Source organism: Chlamydotis macqueenii, chromosome 2 (assembly GCF_036417535.1).
Source record: "Chlamydotis macqueenii isolate bChlMac1 chromosome 2, bChlMac1.mat, whole genome shotgun sequence".
Classification (NCBI taxonomy): Eukaryota; Metazoa; Chordata; class Aves; order Otidiformes; family Otididae; genus Chlamydotis; species Chlamydotis macqueenii.
Window position 1 is genome coordinate 74,020,986 of NC_141557.1, and position 21,235 is coordinate 74,042,220.

General features: G+C 51.3%; 1 protein-coding gene across 2 annotated transcripts; it reads left to right on the forward strand.

Annotated features, from left to right (window-relative positions):
- Window positions 1-14,128: 14,128 nt before the first annotated feature.
- On the forward strand, window positions 14,129-20,278 carry FOXF2 (forkhead box F2). 2 transcript variants are annotated; one of them, XM_086741921.1, is made up of 3 exons: window positions 14,153-14,274; window positions 14,352-15,375; window positions 19,294-20,278. In XM_086741921.1, exons 2-3 carry the CDS (start codon window positions 14,352-14,354, stop codon window positions 19,458-19,460), a joined length of 1,191 nt encoding a protein of 396 aa, XP_086598047.1. In that variant the 5' UTR covers window positions 14,153-14,274; the 3' UTR covers window positions 19,461-20,278. The 2 variants fall into 2 exon arrangements, with proteins under 2 accessions (XP_086598046.1, XP_086598047.1); XM_086741920.1 differs by having other exon boundaries at window positions 14,129-15,375.
- The last annotated feature ends 957 nt before the right edge of the window (window positions 20,279-21,235 follow it).

Genomic DNA, 21,235 nt, shown 5'->3' on the forward strand with positions numbered 1-21,235 from the left:
TTACATACAAAATCATAACTTGGTTTACCCACACTCTCTGCCTCAACTACTTTTAGTTAACAACATATTGAAAAAGAATCAGTCCACTTTAACTTCAAAGATACCAAGAACTAAACCTCAGACTACCAAAACCAAACACCAACAAAGTTCAGACATCCATCAGACCATTTTCTGCTAGAGGTGACAACACCTTTTCCTCGGTTTCTCCCAGATTATCCGAGGGGACAGACACAACTCACACTGCATCAGCCATTTAGTTGTTCTAAAAACCACGCACAGCAATCCCTCTACTTGTAGACCAAGTAGAGAGCCCCCAAACATACTGACAACCCCAGTCTGTGGGCCATCCTCATTTTTATGGTTGCCTCAATCAGCAGCATATTGAAAAGCACTGTGCGGCTCAGACTCAGAGAGTTTGCATCTACACCGCCATCCCAGGCCTTACATTCCCTCAGGCCTCCCTCGTGGCTGGCAGGTGTTCGCAGAATCATTACGGTTGGAAAAGATCTCTAAGATCATCAGGTCCAACCATGTCCTGAAGTGCCATGTCTACATCTTCTTTGAACACCTGCAGGGATGGTGACTCCACCACTTCCCCGGGCAGCCTATTCCAATGCTTGACCACTCTTTCAATTAAAAAAAAAAAAATTCCTAATATCCAATCTAAACCTGCTGTGATGCAACTTGAGTCTATGTCTTCTCATTCTATTGCTAGTTACTTGGGAGAAGAGACCAACACCCACCTCACTACAGCCTCCTTTCAGGTAGTTGTAGAGGGTGTTGGTCCTTCAAGAGGTCTCTCATGTTTATGTAAGTGTGTATTTGGGGTTCATGCTAGGTCCTTCTGCTTTGCTACACCATCTACTTCTTCTGCATGTAGACAGATTCCTTGCAGTACTCAGCGCTCACTACAGTGACCCTGGATGGCTCCCAGCTGGGTGCCAGGCATGCATGGAAGGAGGGAAAGAATATGAAGCCATGATAAAAAGACAGAACAGTGGGAACGTCATAAGTTCAATTTATTATATATTTTTCAGTATTTCAGTAAGAGTTTCTTAACTTTCTGTGCCCTTGAGACAGACATAGAAGTTTTGAAAATTCCTGTGATTTTTCGGCATCTCCAAAACTAACTCCTGGCTTTTCTGCCCCAAAATTTCCCCAAGCACCTACAGTCTTTCTTACGTATAACATTTGATTCACAATCAAACTAGTGAACTCGTAATGTGCAGTTTCTAATGTTATCCTTAAGGCACAAATGAGCAAGAAAACATGCTAGGAGTATTGTATGTTCATTCTATTCTGTACTTTCAAGATGAACAGAAGCCAAAGTTAAGATTGAGTTTGAATATTAAGTTTAAGAAAAGCACAAAGCCATAGAAATGTCACTCCCTGAAAATAGGGGGTTTTAATGATTATTACTACTTTAGAAGTCAAAAATTATTTTTGGAGTAGGTTCCTCTTTTTTTCTAGTACTCAGTCCAAAGCCATTGACATTAGCTGAAAGTTTCCAGTTTAGAATATGAATTGGGCCAATTTTGCATGGGTATATTTTTATTGAGAAAATGCAGAAGGCAAAAAAAACCCTGTGAAACCAGTGAAATTATTTCAGTGGAAGTACACTGCGGTAAATAGGACTAAAGTAGTTCTTAATTGAGCCCCGAAAGTGCTCTCAGTGACTCAAGTGGGCTCTCGCAAAGGGGCTTTGTTGCAGGTCCAGGAGGAAGAGCACGATGTCGCACCCACTCCTGCATTTGATAATAAAATCCTTTTGAACCCTGGAGTAGCACATGGGGACAGAGACACTGCCTGGCTTCTGACGGTGTAACGAGCGGTACCTTAAACAGCCATCCCAATGGACAGTGTCAGCTAGTTGGAGGCAGGCTTTGAGCAGAAGGACCTACAGCCCAAACAGGTAAGATAAAAGACAATAAAAGAAAAGCAATCTTATTATCCCTGTTTTATGTGTAGGAAATGGAGCTCTGAAGAAATTAAACGCCTTGCTCAAAGCTATACAGGAAGTCAGTGTCAGAGGAAACAAACGCAAACCTGAGTGTCACAGTAGTTCCTTCCTCTCAGTACCATTTTGACCATCACGGCTGCTTTCAATTAAACCTTTTATTGAAGACATCTCTTTCTAGCTATGCTTTTTTTTTTTAATTGTGTATCCCACATGGTGGACCTGTAGAATTATGAGTGTCTCCAGCCAGCTTCTTTTCTGTGTTTTATGAACCTTAATGAGCCCCCCCAGAAAGCTGAAATACCTCCATCGAGGGGGAAGGAGGCAGAGAAGCAGAAATAGCAGCATTGTGTGCAGCTTTTAGTGTGCGGTCCAGGTTCACGGAGTGCTGTGTAAACAATCTCTTTTGCCACATTTAAGGACAGGCACAATTTTAGGAAATCCAAACACCCTGTTAGCCTACTGACCTCCAGATAACCTGCTTCGACAACAATGAAACTTACAGTATGCTGGGGAGGCGGAGGAGCAACGCTGGGAAGATGCTTTGCTGCCATAGGAAATGGGCCAAGCAAAACTCTGTCATCATTTTTGAAGTTCACTTGATGAGTCTGTAAAAGAAGAAGGGTATCGGCTTGCTAGAAAAACTGTTTCCTGACAGAGATTCACAGCAAATCATGCTGCCCCATAGCAGCCCAGGCACTAGTGCCAAGATGGGGTGTTGCCTACACTTGCCTCAATCCTCTCACCCGAGAGCTCTGCTTTTCTGCAGACCTGGGTGAAATGGAATCCGAAGAGAAAGTGGCTCTGCGTTGTCCACGGCTTTTCAACCCGAAGCCACAAAGGGACTGTGCAAATCCAGCCCTTTTGCCTTAGATATGCAGTCTCTGTGGAGTATGGAAATTCAGACAAGGAGAGACTCAGAAACATAGAAGCACATACAGAATTGAAAATGAAGGGGAAAATAGTGTTAAAAACAGAAATGGGGGCTGTTGGCATGGCTACTTGACAGCATCACACATTTAGTAAACAGCTATCTGTATACATACTGTCCAAGGCAAATAGCAGGAACAAAACCTTCACTTTGCCTAGGTTTCTTACTTCGGTGCAGAGTGAGGTGTCAGTTAGGCGATCACTAAATCCTTTCTGGACAAGAAGAGCTGCAAGGAAAGGTTACACAATGGGGATGTACTACCATTTACATTTTTCACCTAGGCACGCAATCTGCTTTGGAAAATGCTTAAAGCCTGCGATCAGAAGGTAGCGTATATTGAAGCGCTTTCTTGACTAATTCAAGCATCCCCATCACCTTAGCTAGTCCACTGCCCAGAAATCTGCATTGAAGTGACTTGCCCAGCGGGAATGCAGAGGACAGAAGGGATGTCTCTTCATTTTCTCTAATCAGGATCACTTTTAGCTGCTGGGAACAGCACTAGCGATCAAAAGGAAATCACACATACAAAAGTATTTTTTCTTGCTCAATAGGTTTGTGTTCTTAAAGCCTGGCCTTGCCATGAACCGCGCCATGGGAATGCAGAGGAGAAAGACCGTTGTAGCTGCGTTAGCTTTGTGATGTTGTCTGTAAGAACCTAGAACTTTTAGGTGCGCTAGCCATAGCAGTGGGTGAAAAGAAGCAAAGATAGGCTACAAGGAACAGTTTAATTGCAAGCCTGTCTCATTGCAGCCAGTATCTGTTCAGTCTTTTGAAAAGACTGACTCAATTGACTCTTTCTCCTCCCAGTCCCTGGTTGTAACATACTGGAGTTTCGTTATACCCAGCACTTGAACAAATAAAATCAGCACGCATGCACCATGTATAGTAAGTGTAGAATAGAAATAGGAATAGAAACAGTCATGAGTATAGTATTGTAAGAGCAAGAAATCTTGTTCTTTATCGCCTTATTACGTTGGTCCTGCAAGCCTAGCCATAAAAAACGCCTTGTAACAATACCTAATATCCAATATGTCTGCAGCAAAACACATTTTCCATGTAATCTGACTGTATCAAACCCGTATATGCTGCACAAAGAATGACTTGGAACGGGAAGAAAGAAGGAACATTGAGCTCTAGGAAAACTCAAAGGAGCATTTTATTATAACATTTATAATAGAAAGTTGGGGGGTTTAGTTTCGCCTCAAGGTGTAACTTGCTAATAAAAGTTCTGGAAAACCTGCTGTGTGTAAGAACCCTGGCCTATGATGTCAGAATTCATTATGCACACAGGGGCTATTTACAGCCTTGTAAAGTTGTAGACAAGGAAATTGTTGCTGAAATATAGTTTCAAAAGTTTAAAGGTAATCATTCTACTGATGTATACACCTCAGCTATTGAACGGATCTTTTAAACGGTTTCATGTAAACTGGAAAAAAATCCTGTGACTTGAGTTGTAAACATCCACCCATGTTTCTTCATATGTGTTGGGTATAGAATTTTATATATGTAGAGGGGTAACTGTGGGGTCTTTATTCAAGAGTTGTCTGGGTAAACCCATAAATTAATCATATGCATAAGTGTTCAGAAGTAAGACAAACTGGAAATAATTTTCACTACCCTCTTTTTATTCCCCATTTATCCACTTGGAGGAAAAAAAAAAAAGGAAAAAAAATCCAGAAAAAAAAAAAGAGAATGAAGAACTAAAAATAGAAACAAGCAAATGTATTATCAGCTTTCTAAATCTAAAGATACTGTATCAAAAATACTGCAACATTAATTCAAATGTGTATTGTTCATCAGAATAACAGCTGTGGATGCATGAACCTTCATCTAGGCTCAACTAAAATCTGAGGCAAAAGTGCTGCTGAGTTTGAGGGGTCAGGAGAGCCTGCAGGAACCCCTTGAGAAAGCAGTTACTCTGGGTCATACAACTGAGGCTGACACTGCTGTATTTAAAATTGGAGGTAGAGAGGGAACTGTTGACTATATAGTGTGCTCTGTTTCAATCTGTCACTGCATGCTATTTTGTTCTTTGGCCCTAAGTATTTTAATTGCTGCTATAGTGATTTTTCCATCACTCTGGAAAGGCTTTGTGACCAGATGTTGTTTGTCATTTGTCCCACAGTAGCTGGCAGTAATATAATTACAGAAATATAGAAAAATGTGCTCAGCACTGGGGATTACTAGCCAATCCAAGCATTTTCCTACTGAATAACTTTTTCAAATATTCCTTCTCACAGCAGTCCAAATTATTTTCTAGCTCTGGCTGAGCTAACTTCCCAAGCATTCCGGTTATATTTATTTTTTCTAATGCACTTGTCAGCTACTTCAAGCTCCACCCCAACTCCTGACAGCAAGGCCAATCGAACACCCTTTCATTGTGGTTTCATGGGGAACCAGCTCACGGCCGCAAAAATGGACTGCGCCCAATGGCACAAGCCCAAAAATAACTGCACTACTTCCACTTTTTTCAATGCGCCTACATTGTTCCAATAGCACTGAGATATTACTACTGATTAATGCTGCTATATAAATAACATGAAAAATGGGGAAAGCTTTAAGATTTTTTTTTTCACTGCTTCTACTCATGTTCACAGTAAAATTTCCATTGGCTTCAATAAGGCCTGTATACCAGACTAGCACTAATGCAATTTCATTAACTTAGCTGAATTAGTCCTTTTTTATAGCAGTGGAAGTGAGTGGAAAATCAAGGCCAAGGGGATAAGAAATAATCCCGTTATTCTGCCCAGCAATATTGCTCTTGGTTTAGAGCTGAGGTTTAAGTTTAGCATTGGCTGCTTTGATCACATAAGCACTTTACTCTGAACAGCCATTTTGGTGAGTTCACGCTTCTCTCGGTCTTACACCTCTCCACCCTCCTGCTGCTGCTGGGCTTGCCTCCACCAGATCTAGCCAGGGGTAGCAGACAACTTGTCAGCAATTCAGGGTGCTTAGTGATCCGCTCAGATGGCAACAGATAACAAATATCAAGATCACAAAAGTCTTTCAAATATGAGCATTTCTCCGTGCCATCACAACAAGCGTTGGAAGTCCCAAGAAGCAGCAGTACGCGTGGGGAAGGTGAGGAACTGCACAAATTGGGCAAGTTTCTCTCACATCACTCCAACCCTGTAAACCAAAGGTGTCACCCATTCACCTGTATGGAAAACACTTACCCTGCCACATCCTTTTTGCCTATCTATAGCAGAGATCACCAACGCACCCAGTCTGCCAACACAAATGCAGTTACTTCAGACCTACCTCATGCATAACCGTTTTCAAAATCAGCTGGCTGAGATTTCACCTCTGTTTGTTACCCTGACATCACTCAGTGGCCCACAGGATGCTGCAAATGCAACCGCTGGTGATGGAAAAACAACTTTCCTGGACTCTGCTGGAAGTGGAGCAAGCTTCAGGTGAGGAAAACACCACAGCAAGAAAAGTTCCTGTACATGACATGAATTCCTTTAACACATAGCTAGAGAGTCTTGACAGCACTTAGTGCTGAGTTGTATAAATGTTTTATGTATGTTATATGTATGAATACATAAAAATACATAGGTAAAGGTTTTACGTGTGTGTAATATCTATACCAATACATTAAAAAAATCTTTTATGGTTTTCCATTTAGGATCTAAGTAATTGATAATCAGCCTGTTGTTCCTAACTTTCAACCGGGAATGTGCCACTTTGCAGGGTTACGTCCAGTCTCTGAGGAGAAATAACTTTAGAATATATCTGGAGACAGGTTGAAAAGAAAGACAACCATTGAGAGGCAATAACTATCACCGCTAGTTATTTTTACACCCAGATGTTCTAGTGAGATGAACAGGTCAGGGTGCTAAAAGGGCTCAAACTTTTAAAGGCAATGACATCTCTCCACCCGCAGCAAGAGATTTGTATTTCTGTATGAGTTTCAGAGACTGAACGTGCTGCCTCCTCTGAGCCAAATTTCCCCTTGGATCCACACTGCAGATTTCAGGAGTTGGAATAAGTTATCCTTTGGAGAATAAATTACTGGCAGGACAACTTTGGCAGCAGCTTAATCGTCCAATCAGCTGCTCTACTAGCATTCTTCCAGCCTGGAGAAAACAGTACATCCTCTTGGGTCCAGCGTTTCTCAGAGTGACTTTTGTATTAAGGCTCAATTTGGACGAGAAAAGATGTGATGTTTTCAGTTAAACAGATACGCTTCTCCATTAAGGCTCACGGGCTTTTTTTTTTTTTTTCCTTTTTTCCTTTTTATTTTTGTGAGAACAGAAGGAGTAGGAGAGGAAAAAGCCTAATTCAAATAACAGCAGGATTTGAATAACTGCACGCACACATTGTATCCTCTGTACCACGTGGAGCAGCGGGGCTGCACTGCCTTCCCCGTGGGAAGTCCCTGCCTCTCACCCACTCCATGGCTGTGGTTCCATTTCTTTTTCTGCTGTCTCTCAGATGCCTGCAGAGCTTCCGAGCTACCATGTCTGATCTGTTGAAGTAACCAGATACACAGTTAGCCGTAAGAGCAGCCCAGCCCTGGGGTTTACTTAGGGCCATGTGACCTGAACACCCCCCTCTGCCCAGCCAAATCTCACTCTTCCTCTCGCCTCGGTCCAAAAAATAAAAGCCTCTCCCCGAAGTTTTAATAAATATGAACGCATAGGCCTTTAAGTGTGATGTCAGCCTGGTGTTTAAAAGGCACTACAGGTCTTTATAAGCGGAGGATATTGCCCTGCCCTGGGACAAATCCGAAGTGAGGTTTTTCCCTCCCGGAGCTATGGGGGGACGTTTAAACCCAGCCTTGGGAGGTGGGGGAGGTGGTCCCAGAGCCCTCGCTCAGCAGCGCGCTGCCCCGCTCCGCCTGTCAGCCCGGGGATTTATTTTCCTGGCCAGAAGCAGGCATGGTATGGCAGGGGTGACAGCCAAATAAAGGGGGGGCTTTGAAATCGTCGGGGTTGGGGGTGTCCCCTCCTCTTCCTCTCCATGCAGCGGCATCATTCACCTGAGTAGGGGGTGAAAACCAAACCAAAACAAACAATATGGATGTATTTTTAAACTTGGCCGATTCCGGAACGGCCGAAGAAAGGCTCGGACCGGGGAGGGAGCTGGGGCGGGGGGTGGCGGGGGCCCGGCAGGTGATGGGGTGGTGGGGGCGGGGCCACCGCCATTTCCCGGAGCGCGGCGCCACCCAGCGGAGCTGCCGGGCCGGCGCCGCGGGGGCCAGGGGTCTCCCCCGGGGCGATCGGGGACCCCGGCAGCTCCCGGTCCCCTTCTCCGCGCCCGGGAGGGGAGACACTGCGGCTCCCAGAGCCAGCCCCGTGCCCGCGGTGGGGAGAGCTTTGCAAGTGGCATCGTTTTGATACCTCGCTTTTTTTTTTTTTTTTTTTTTTTTTCTTTTTTGCTCTATGTGTGTGTGTGTCCCAGCTCTGTTGAGGTGGCTCTGCCGTGTCACAGTGCCCTAACGAATTTGGGAAAGCAATCAAAAACGGCGCATATACTGTAGCAGTGAAAGTTGTTTTGTTTTGGTTTTTAAATAATTAAAAAGACAAAAAAAAAAAAAAAGTAAATCATGCGGAGGGTTTTTTTGGCCCGGGCTCCATGTTTCCGAAAGGTCAGTGGTATCATTTTGACGTTGATTATGTAGCTGTTCTGGTCCCAAGTATGCTCCCCTCCCCTCCTCGCGTGGTGTGCGAGGATTGTATTTGAAAGGGAGGAAGCAGATACCGAAAGTGATGGCTGATGAATTGTCTAAACCCTTCAGGGACATTTCGTGCGTGGGCTCCGAGGCAGCTCATCAATAAAAGCCTCCCGGATGGAGGAGGGAAAGGGAGAAAGGGTGATGGGAGTGGGGAGGGGAGGGGAGGGGGGGACCCCGCAGGCAGTATCGCCCGCCTCCTCTCCCTTCCACTTTGATGCAATGCTGGATCATAGTAGACCCAAGGCTTTGGAAGTACTGGTGTAAAAAAGTGGGGGGAGTAGGGAAGCGAGGCGGGAAGATGCAGCATGTAAAAGCACACATTAAAAACAAAACAACAACAACAACAAAAAAAAGATGTAAAATCGGCTTTACGGTTTCCTGCCCCCGCCACCTCGAGCCGCCCCAAATGGGTGTTGCCGGGGCGGGAGGTGGCGGGGCCGTGGCCGCAGCCGCCGTGCCCGGCCTTGGCAGGCTTGCTCCTGAGGTGCGAGCTCGGATTATTACTTTTTTCCAAACTATGTTCGTAAATCATGTAATAATCCGGCACTCAGTAACTCGGCCCTACCTTTGAGTGGGTCGTTACGTTTTATGGGCTTTACTTAAAAATTAATGAAAACCTCTCACGAAAGGAGAGGGGGGTGCTTGGAGGAGGGGTGGGGGGGAGGAGGAAGGCGGAGGGAGGGAATGAGAGAGCGGGGAAACCTGCTCCTGATTAGTGTCGGGGTTGTGGGCCCTTCTTCCCCCGAAATTAAAACTAAACCTGTATGCAGACTTGGGCTGGGGGGAAGCCCGTCGGAAAAGTGCCGTCTGTTCAGATCCCGGGCCGGCCCCTGTTCGCCCTCCTTGGCGGCTGTTAGTGGGGTACCCGGAGCGGGATTTTGGGAGCGGGGGGGGGGGGGGCGCTTTTCCTGCCGCGTTGCAGAGGCACCATGCCCCCCCGCATTAGCGCCGCTAGCATTATTTTTGCGCTGTCGCTGCTGGCTCTTGCGCGACCTTTACCACCGAGACCCGACTGGGATATGCTGGGTGGAGAGGGGGCGTCGGATCCAACACTCATCTCTTTGGCAGCATCCCCTCGCAGGTCTGCCCCAGCCGCCAGCCTGCCCGCCCCTCCGCACCCCCCCACCGGGAGAGCCACGCAGCTCTCCGCCTGCCCGCACAACGAGGAGACCTCGCCTCTGCTCTGAGCTCGAAACATCTCCCTTCTTATTTTACCCCGCGTTTTATTTACACCGACAGAGGATGCTCGGAGACAAAAGAGTATTTTTTTTTTTTTACGTCAAAGATGTTTTATATTTTTGGAAGGGTTGTGTTTCCTTTTAGAGAGGTGACCTATATCCTGACCGCTGTAGGGGGTTTATTTTGATGCTCCGGGAAGTTCAGTTGGAGCTGTGCAGAGGCTGGGAGGGGATAAAAATCTTCAGCATTGTCATCTGGCCTAGGAAAAGCCAAGTCTACCCGCACAAACACTTGGTGGGAGTGCTCGGGGGGTGACACACAGAAAACCGACTCTGCTATTGTACCCGGAGCGTGTCTTTGTGCGGGTTTGGTCGCCGCTACCTCCCCGCAGCTCCGACGGGCTCTAGCAACAGCCAACCAGGTCCCCTCCGTCAGTCGGAGCCCCTGCTTTACCCCACATCTGGGGACACCCTTCCTCCTGTGTCCCACTAGCCCGGGACTGCGGGCAAAGAACCGAGGAGGGGCACAAGACGGGCAACCCGCGGGGTCCCGGCAGACCACCCCCGGCACCCCCGGGGGTGGACAGTCGGTACCCGAGGCTAGCAGGGTGGGTGTCTGTCTGCTGCCGCTCCAGAGCAGTGATGAGGGCTGGATGAGATGCTCGCACTTTCCCTTCCGCGGGGTCCCGAATCCTTACGGGACGCTCTCGGGAGCCGGGGTCCTGAGTGTCCAACGTGGGAAGGTCGGGTGGTGCTTTTTCTCTTACCTGCTGAGGGTGATTTCCCCCTGAAAAGCATCTAGGCACTGCTGAAAATTTTCCCGAGGTATCTTCACGGCAAGCCAGCCGAACCCACGCGGCATCATCCAGGCAAACCCCTGCAAAACGCTGTGAGAGGGTTGGCCGTTCTGGCAGGGAGTGTGTCTGGTGATGCTTTTGGGGTCAGGATGGGGTTGGTTTTGGTGTTGTTTTTTTTTTTTTTCCCCGCAAGGAGAGGTAGGCCCTTGCGTTTGCTCTGAATGTCCTTGTCTGCCCTTGAGATTGGGAGGTGTCGCAACCCCTCGGATGCCGTGACCAGCAGAGAGAGAGAGAGAGAGCGGCCCTTTAACAGGAGCTGGGAAGAAGGGTCCTGGTGTCAGCCTGTAGGGAGACGTCTGTAAAAAAAAGAGTCGTGCCCGCTACCCATGGTGTACGCAAAGGGAAAAAAAAAAAAAAAAAAAAAAAACAAACGGGGGGGGGGAAGGAAAAAAAAAGAAAAAGAGGAGGAGAAGTTGGCGGAAAAAAAACCCAAACGGAAAAACCTCTCCAAACAAACATCGGGATCGCACGGCTACTGCCAGAGGTCCCGAGAAGTCAAGAGGTCCCGGGAGCAGCACAAAGGACGGGGTAGGACCGCTGCAAGCCCCTTCCCATCCCGGCCCTTCTGCTCCCTCCTCCGCGGAGAGGTTGCCCCCCCCTTCTCCCCGCAGCCGTAGCCTCAGGCCACCGGGGCCTCGCCGGGACTGGTTGCCGGGCGCTTCTCTTGCGGCTGCCCGGCTCCTCCGGGTCGTTAAAATGCCCGCATGCCCCTCATGCGGAAAGGGATCTCTGTCAGCCGCTGGAGATGGAGATCTAAATCCAGACACCCTGGAACTGACAGTTGGAGGAAAATCCTCCGGGGCTTAAGGAAACGCACTTTTACAATACTGCAGGGATTTGTTTAAGTTTCAGTCTCGGCTTTAATTGAAAAAACGCTTCTCATCTGCAGGACCTCAGAGGAGAGGAAAGAGCCTGAAGCACGCAGTTAAAAAAAAAAAAAAAAGGAAAAGAATAGAAAAAGAACAAAAAAGGGGGGGGTCTCCAAGATAACCGTAAACATTTATCTTTCATATTTGTCTCCCATTTTCTTAACTGGTTTAGTCTAACTTATTTCATTTAGCCCACGAAGCAGAGGGGACTGTGTTATGAACATGAAACTGAAACCGCAATAATGAAGAGATTTCCTAGAATAAAAACGGTGATTACAGAACAACATCTGAGTAACCAAATCTGCCAAAAAGTTTAATTTCCGTATACTCTGGTAAAACAAACCAGTTGCGCTCCAAAGCCGGGATCAGCTCAGAAATGGATACACCAACCAAAATAAACATCTCCGCCAAACAGGAGATGCACTTCTGTTGAAACACGGGGCGCTTCAAACCAGCTTTTAAAAGTCTCGGTACCATCTCTTGGAAACTTCTAAACGCTAGGTTTCAAAGAAGTGTCTCCTGCGAAGAGGAGGGGGTTGAAGGCTGCTGGCCGAGCGTGTCACCCCCCAGTTCTCGTGTCGGGGGCTGTGCCAAGTGGCGACCGAAGCAGCCTGCGGCTCCTTGCCACCGGGCTGCCCTGCCCGGCTCTGCCTCGTTGGCCGTCCTAAAATTAGAGATCAAAACGAGTTCTCTGAAAAGTGGGCAGGTTAAAGCTTTTTTTTCACACCGCTGTTTTCCCGCCTCCCCTTCCTGCATTTAGTAGTTTTATCCTCCTGACCATCGCCGAAATGACTTGGGCATGTCACCCGAGCGTGACTTTTACACAGATGTCCGGTCGCGGAAGGCGAAAAAGGACGCTCGCTCGCCGATCTAGAGCAGGGAAGGATGTTTATACAGAAACTCACGGATATTTTTTAAAAAATATTCCGAACAGGTCGTTGCAACACGATCAGGAATCGCACGTCGGCCTCCCTGCCCCTCCATGGGGAAAAAAAAAAAAAAAAGATATAGAGATAGGTAGATAGAAATAGAGATACAGGTGGAGGGGGTTTGTTTGGTTTGGTTTTGGGTTTTTTGGGGTTGTTTTTTTTTTTTTTTTTACGATGAGAACAGTTTACATCGAAGCCTCAGAAAAGGTAAACACAGTCTATCGACTGGGCGATAATTTTTTTTTTTTCTGTTAAAAATGCGTAGTAAACATTGCCGGGCTTGGTGGTGTTTTTCTTAGCTGATCCTCAGGTACAATCAAGCCATTTTCGGACACATTCCCATGTATGTAGCAGTGGTGATCTGGAGGAAGCTGTCGACGCCTGTTCAGTTAATTTAGGTTTTCTTTGTCTAATTACTGTGGAGCTTAGGGAAAAGGAGCCGGGCTGAGGGCAGTAAACTGACACTTGGGCTCTGTGTGTGGTATCCAGGCAGAGTTTGATGGAAAAAGCCTGCTACCACTCAACTGCAGGTCACTGTCTGGGACCAGCCCCACCCCCTCCCTTCCCGTACCCACCAGCGAGCTCAGCACGGAGCTGCGCCGGAGACAGACGGACACACACGCACACCCGCTGTGACACTGCGTCCCGCTCTGTCCCGCGCCCTTCCCACCCTTTTTTTTTTTTTTTTCGTTCAGCAACCCTCCCTGCTCTGCCTCCCGTCCAGCCGCCGTCCTCCCGCCGTCTCCAGTTTGATCCTGGAGCCTCCTCCATCATCTGGGAGCCGGCCTGTGCCCTCTCCGGCGCCCCATTTCCCCCGGCACACGGCGTGACCCACCCGCCGCATCGGGGGGGCAACCCGGGAGGGCGGAGGGAGGGGACATCCCCAGTCCTCGGACTCGACCCCTGTTGCCCTATAAAATAAATCGCCTTTTATAGCCAGGTGGCGAGGGATAATAGCGAGAAGTCTTGGGAACCCGGAGGTCTGGTAGGCTTGAGGAGCAGAGGAGAGCGCTGCCTGGGGCTCCGCAGGGTGGGCGACCTCCCTCCTCCCACGCACCCACACCCACACCCAGAGGCACCAGTGCCCCGGGGGGCAGCGGCGGAGCTCGGGGCCGGCAGCCGCTCTCCTCTCGCCCCGGGGCCGTGGCGGGGAGCAGCGGGCAGACCAGTGCCTGCGGGGCCGGGGGAGCCCCGGGGAGGCGGTGAACGGTGTCACCGCGGGACGGTGCCGCAGCAGCGGCAGCAGCAGCCCCTCCTGCCCAGATGACGGGTGGACAGAGGCCAGCTGGAAAGGGGGTGGTCTCTCCCTCCCCCCCTTCCCACCACCTCTATCTCTGCAGATTCCTCGGCCGGATTCAGGGGGGTCTGCGGGGAAATGAGAGAAAAAAAAAAAAAAAAAGAAAAAAAAAGAGTAAGATTGAAGGAACGGATAGGCGGTCGCGCTGTGCCTTACGCAAGGAGAAAAAAAAAAAAAAGTATATATGAAAGAATAACAGTGCGGAAGACATGGGGGGGGGGGGGAGCTTGCGCTTCCTCCCCTCGCAGGATTAGGCAGCGGGATGGTCCCCAGGTGGGGGGCAGAGGAGGAAACGGAGCGGCGCTGAGCGGAGCCTCCGCGGGCAGCGCGGCGCGGGGAGGGCGGGGGCTGGGCCAAGGCCTGGGCCGGGCCCGTCCATCCCATCCCGTCCCATCTCATCCTATTCCATCCCTCCCAGTGCCTGAGTGCGGTGGAAAGCCGAGGAGCCGTTGCGCAGGGGCTCGCGGGGAGGGATGCGCAGGGCGCTGCCGCCGCCCGCAGCGCCGAGGAGGTGCCCGGAGGACAGCAGCTCCCCCCGCCCCGCTCTCCCCCTGCGGGGCACCCCCCGCCCCGGTACCCACCCCGCCCGGCTCCCCCCTCCTTCCCTCCCCGCCTCACCCCACCCTGCCCCATTTCCCTCCCTCCGCCAGATGACCACCGAGAGCGGCCAGCAGCGGCTGGAGCCCCCCGTCCCTCTCCGCTCCCGCAGCCCGGCTCCCGGAGCTCTCCAGATGAGCCGGCCGCCCTCCTCCGCCCTGGAGACCTCCACCTCCTCTTCCTCTACCTCCACCTCCTCCTCGTCTTCCTCCTCCTCCTCCTCGGCGGCGGCGGCGTCCTCCAAGAACAAGAAGGCCAGCTCGGGGCTGCGGCGGCCCGAGAAGCCCCCATACTCCTACATCGCCCTCATCGTCATGGCCATCCAGAGCTCGCCATCCAAGCGCCTGACCCTCAGCGAGATCTACCAGTTCCTGCAGGCCCGCTTCCCCTTCTTCCGCGGCTCCTACCAGGGCTGGAAGAACTCTGTGCGCCACAACCTCTCCCTCAACGAGTGCTTCATCAAGTTGCCCAAGGGGCTGGGCCGCCCGGGCAAGGGCCACTACTGGACCATCGACCCAGCCAGCGAGTTCATGTTCGAGGAGGGCTCCTTCCGACGGCGGCCCCGTGGCTTCAGGAGGAAATGCCAGGCGCTGAAGCCCATGTACCGCATGATGAACGGGCTGGGCTTCGGCGCCTCCATCCTGCCGCAGGGCTTCGACTTCCAGGCGCCCCCCGCCTCCCTCGCCTGTCACTCCAACGGCTATAACCTCGACATGATGCCCAACGCCATGGCCGGCGGCTACGAGGGGCTCAGCGGCGGCCACCACGTCCCACACATGTCGCCCAACCCCGGCTCGACCTACATGGCCAGCTGCCCGGTGACTGCCAACGGGGACTACGGCCCCGACAGCAGCAGCAGCCCTGTGCCCTCCTCGCCGGCCATGGCCAGCGCCATCGAGTGCCACTCGCCCTACACGAGCCCTTCAGCTCACTGGACAGCCTCGGGGGCCTCGCCCTACATCAAGCAGCAGGGCCTCCCCGCCGCCAACACCGCCTCCTCCGGCATCCACTCCAGCGTGCCCCCCTACTCCCTTGAGCAGGGCTACCTGCACCAGAGTCCCCGCGACGACCTCTCAGGTAGGGGTGGGGATGGGGGGACGACACGCGGTACCCGGGGGGAGCGCGGGGTTTCGCGCGGGGAACCTCCGACCTCCACGGCTGAGGAAAAAAAGAGGGGCATTGTCTGCGAGAGGGAAGGAAAACACGCGTGGGTTGGAAAACACGCGTGGGTTGGAGCCGTTCTGTTTCGGGCCGGGGAGTGGGCTGCCAGCATCCCTCCTTCTTGCCCAGCGCGAAGAAGGAGCGCTCCGAGGAAAGCCCGGCTCCCTCCCGGTGCAGTCCCGGCTCCCTCCCGGCTCCTTCCTGGCTCCACGGCTCCCTCGGTGCCGGTGAAAACTCCTCGGGGAGCGCCGCCGGGCATCGCCGCCGCCGCCCCGGTAAACCGCGGTCCACGGAGACGCGTCGCGGGAGTAATTAAAAAAAAAAAAAAAAAAAAAAAAAGCTTTAAATACTATTCCCTAAGCCCCGCGAGGACGGAAAAAAAAAAAAAAAAACCAAACCAAAACCCGAAACACCAAAAAACAAACCCAAACCGCTTATCTTGAAAAAATGCAAGAGGGATTAAAGCGGATCCAGCTTATTTCTGCAACCGGAGGGAAAGAGTTTTCTGGTCTCTGTCTCCCACCTCCCCACAGCCCCCCGGCCGGTGATTACAGACAATGTCTGCTCAGAAAAATCCGAGAGCAAAAATGGGTAAAAGATGTTGGGCTCTTACGGGGAAATTTTCCAAATAGCCCTTTTAAACGTGGGTCCCGAAGGTTAAGCAAACAAAGACAGTCTGGGCTGGACCACACCGAAGAGGATTTTAGCCTGACTTAACCCCTATGAGAGCGGGGTCTTGTTCAATTTTATGGGAATTTCAACAAGTAACAAATACAGGCGACCCTCGGCTCTGGGTCCCCTCCCGCCCCCTGCTTGGGCGCCTGTCAATCACCCTCTTGTCCTTCAGCAAACCCCGCAGCCTGCTCCCGCCGGAGCGGGCTGGGACCCCATCACCGCAGGAAGGACTTGGGGTGCCAGGGAGGAGCAAGGGGTTGCAAATTTTCCTCCCTTAAAACAAAACAAAACAAAAAAGCCAAACCCAAAAGCCCCAAACCAACCCGTTGCCCCGCTGCGGCTCCTGGGGAGAGGCGGCTGCGGAGGGCGTCGCGTCCTTGTCTTACTGGGGTCTCTGGGCGCAGAGAGGGCTCCGGGGCTGCGATGCTTCCCCAGATGGGCTCCTCTGTGCCCGCCGGGCTCTGCTGCGGAGGCTTAAACCCGATTTTCCGAGATTCGTCCTTCCACTTGGTTTTGGGGGCCGTAGCGAGAGGCCGGCGGGTTCACGAGGGCATCCCCCAGCCAAAACACATACCTTGACCCCTAGGAATTTCTGCTTGGCTTGGTTGTTATTGTCGTTGTTACTTGAATTTTGTTTGTTTGTTTTCTTTTCCTTTCCTTTCTTTTGGATTCCCCCCCCCCCTTTGTTTTACTCCTTGCGGCCCACGGGGCCACGCGTGGCGCGGGGAGCAGGGCTGGGAGGCAGCTGCCCCCTCCTCCCGCCAGACACCCCAGGTGGGGAAGGCGATTCCTGGGAGAGAAATTTTCACTTATTTCGAAGCAGCCCAAGAAGCAGCTTTTCGAAACAAAAAGCAGAGGGAGAGAGAGGAAGGGTTTTCTGGTCCCCCTCCGAAGCCTCCGCTACAGTTTCCAAGGCTGGCGCGGTTTAAATCCGGATTTTGTTTTCTGTCCAAAGACGGATACCCGCGTAGACAGACCAATGGACGCTTTCTTAATGCCGACGACGAGCGGCCGTTTCCAGCAGCTCGGATTTAACGCCACCACTTTGCAAAACGGCGTTTCTTCACTTATTTGCTGCATTTGCAGGACCCTGGCCCAGGGCTTTAGCGGAAAGAAAAAAAAACAACAAACCACCGCAATCCTTTATTTTTTGCGTGGATCCAATCCTCATTCGCGTGTGCTACGTGTGAAATCTCTGCAGCGCAGACCTTTCAGCAGGCTTAAAAGGAGATGGGGAAAAACGACTCCCTCTTTCGTAATTATTACCAGCAATAATCTTTCTCCTTCTCTCCCCACAAAAGCAAGGGAATTTCGCCTTTCTCTTAGTTAAACGTGAAGCAAATTCGGTAGCAACAGCTGCTCATCGGTCAATAATCCTCCACTCATGACAGCGACAGGGTGGACATAAAACCTTGAGTTTGCATCAGACCCAAGAAAAAGAGAGGAAAAAATTTGAAACAGGAGGCTCGGTTCTGCTAAAAGGATTCTGAAACTGGGGGGCGAGGGGGGTGCAGGGGGGAGGCGGATTTTTTTCGCACACTATTAAATCCCGCTAAATGATTGAATCAGGATTGTAATAAAGTGCCCCGGTTTATGGCGAGCATACCAGCAGGGTTATTAGAAAGCCGAGGAAATCCAGCGAAATAATCACTTTTATAAAGTGAGCTCTGCGGGGTGAAGGAGGGGACAGTGCCGGAGGAGACGGGCGGTGCGCGCCGCCCGCGCAGTGCCGCCGGCAAAGGGCTCGGCTCCGCCGTCCTGTCTTGGGGAAAACCAGGGACCTTTCCCTCTATTTTTTGGGTTTTTTTTTTTGTTTTTGTTTTTTCTTTCTTTCTTTTAATCCTGTTTTCCTCCTCTTTCTTTTGCTGCTTTTTTCTTCTTTCTCTGTCCCCCCATCCCCCCCTCGTGACCCTCGGTCAGATTTGACAGGATCCCGCTACCCGAGTTTGACATCCACACGCCAAACCAAATCCCTCTCCGGCTCTACCCTGCGGGCTTTACTCAGGCAAGGCTCCTTTCCCCGCCGGATCCAGTCGGAACCCTGCCAGACTAAAGATCCCAGCACGTCCCAACGGGGCAGGCTGGGGGCTGGGGTACGGGGTGGGGGGAATGATCTCCCAGGCAACCCTTAGGACTTTGTCCCCTGAAATGCTGCGGGAAATGAAATGGGGAATTTGCGAGGTCATTTTCATGTCAGTGCCACGGCTGTACCGCGCTTGTTGCTGTGGGTGAACCGTGGGGTGTCCTTGGTCTGGGTGTTCACGTTTCTGAAATCACGCACGCGAACAGGCGTGCACCCTCGTACACACGCACACACGCAAAAAAAAAAAAAAAGACAAACAAACAAATAAAAAACACAAAACCCCCAAACCACCAAAACCAAACAAATAAAAAAAAACAGTACCAACGCGCAAATGGATCGTGGTTGGAATTCAACCCGCAGCCGTTCAAGCCGAAAGCAAAAATCTCTCGGAGTCGGGATGGGGAGGGGGAAGAAAGAGCAGCGATGAATCAAGATCAAACGGCTGCGCCGCATCCAGAAAAACACGCAAGTGGCATCGTCTCCTCGCACACACACACTCCTTCATCTACCCTACTAATAGAGGCTGAGCTAAACCACCCCACCCCCCCGCCCCCCGCTGACAAATACGCAGGCAAAGGGGCAGACGGCAGCCCGTGGGCGCCCACGCGGGAGGGATGCTCTGAGACACGCGTGCAGCCGGAATGCGGAGACGCGTGTGTCCGTGGGCATCCACCTCCCCATGCCTTCCTCTCCTCAGCCCGTGTCCCCCACGGTTGTGTAGTTTATAACTCCCCCCCACCGCAGAGCGTGCATGGGGGCTTGTATGACTCAGAGATGCAGCCCCGAGCCCACCCGGGAGGCGATCGGGGACCCGAGCTGGGGATCCACGTCCCCTCTTTCTGCCCTGCAAGCAAGACAAGACTTTGCCCTGGGGGAGCTCCCACTCCGCTGCCGGGAAGCCCAGCGAAGGGCTCCTAAACCTTGCTCGGGGGAGCTGAGACCACGGGAAATGAAGCAGTAGGTCAACTGTGCTACAGGCAGCCTCTCCTCCCCACGGGTGAAGGAGAAAGGGCTGCTCCCCCTGGGGCAGAACCACCCGATTTCTGAGCAGCTCTTCTTTTTTCTTTCTCTTGCAGTGGGATTGCCTCGCTACCAGCATCACCCCTCCCCGGTGTGCGACAGGAAAGATTTTGTCCTCAATTTTAACGGCATTTCTTCATTTCACCCTTCCGCCAGTGGATCTTACTACCACCACCACCACCACCAAAGCGTCTGTCAAGACATCAAGCCCTGTGTGATGTGAAGGCAGGGCCCCAACAGAGACAATGAGGTGGCACTGAGCAGAGCCGAGGTATAGACGGACCCACGCAGGTTAAATATAATGTGCACTCTGGTAGCATTGATAGTACACAAGTCACTTAGCAAAAGTTACCTAAGGAAGCAGTGTTTTCGGTCCCCCTCCGTCCCCCGAAGGACACATTCAGCCGATATAACGCTTCAAAGCTCATCCTAAAAAGAAAAATGCCTTGTGTGACGTGTTGGGTTAGGTGGGATGCAAGTGTCCCTTATGCCGAGTCCGACCACCTTAATCATAAGCGGCCTCTGTGTGATCTCCTAAAGAATCGAGCTTTGGGAAAGGGAACAATGCGAGATATTTTGATACGAGAAAGTGTCTTTGAATAGGAAAAATAAATCTCCCAGCTCGGCACCTGCGAGGACTCCCCCTTCCGTTGCTGCGTTAGTGGGAAATTTACTTCTTTTTTGGTTGTTTTTTTTTTTTTTTCCCTCTCCCCGAGCCCCACCAAGGACACTTTCTGTGGACTTCAGCACCGACCATCGATATTACTAAAACAGTATTGTTTAGCCCTTTCGTGTATAGACTTTAAGAAAAGTTCATTTTTTTTCCATATTGCAACAATACAACGTTTTGTTTTTTATTTTTACAAAAGTTGTTTTCTACCACAGTATTTTTAAAATAAATATTTTAAATAAATCTCGTGTATACTCACACACTATTGCTTTAAAAGGAGAATATATTTGCACTTATGTATACTTTTTACAGTTTGCCAAAATATTTTGATGTACAAATTTTTTTTTTCCAATAAAATGTATATAAACGACTACACACTAGACAGGCACTTATTTTCGCTTGGCTCCTTATGGGTAAATTCGTCAGCCTCAGCATCTGAGATTATTCAAGCTGCAGCCTCAAACCCTCCAGCCGCTGGAAGGGGAGGAGGGGAGTGAGTGGCTGACCCGAGTGGGCCGATGCCGTGGTCCCTGTGCTGCACCCTCCTGCCTTCACCCCCTTCCCACCCTACTTCCCCTCCCCTGCTCCAGAGCCTTGAGAATAACCGGGACAGCAGACACAAAAGCATGAGGGTCTCCGAGGGCTCCTCCGGGCCCGAAACGCCCTCCGCTCTGTTTGGGGCTGTGTCCAGGTGTCCCCGTGTCCCCGTCACGCCTGCCCACGCAGCCTCGGCCCAGTCCCTCTGTGCCTCGATGGGGCTTTGCCAGGTGCGGGGCTGCGCGTGGGGGGGTTGCAGCCGGGGGGGACATATCACGGGTGGGCAGCGAGAGGGATCCGCTACAAAACCATGGCTTAGTGAGTGTTTTGGGGGGAAGGTACCGAGAGCGGCGTGGCGAGTGAACGAGGCGGGAGGGGATAAAACAGAAAAGAAAAAAAAAGAAATAAAAGAAAAATTTAAAAGGGCCCACAAAGTACCCTGAGCAAAACAAGCTCTGTCCCCAAGGTACCACCATGTCCTGCGTGGGGGGAGCGGCCAAAGGTTGGGGCCGGGAGCTGCTCGCCCGCCCATCGCGCAGGCACCCCAGGCCGCGCTGCCCCCACGGGGGATCCCCTCCGAACCCACTCGCGACGGCACGGCCCGGGAGGTGGCCACGGCCACGGCCACATCCCGGGGGCAGCCCCGCGCGGTCCCGCCGGTGGGCGCAGCTCTTCTTCACCCTCCCACCCCATTCCACCCGTCCCGTCCCACGGAGGGGACAGCGGCGGCCCCGGACCCCAACACCCCACTCAGGCCTGGGCAGCCCCACCACGCCGCCCCAGGTCTCCCC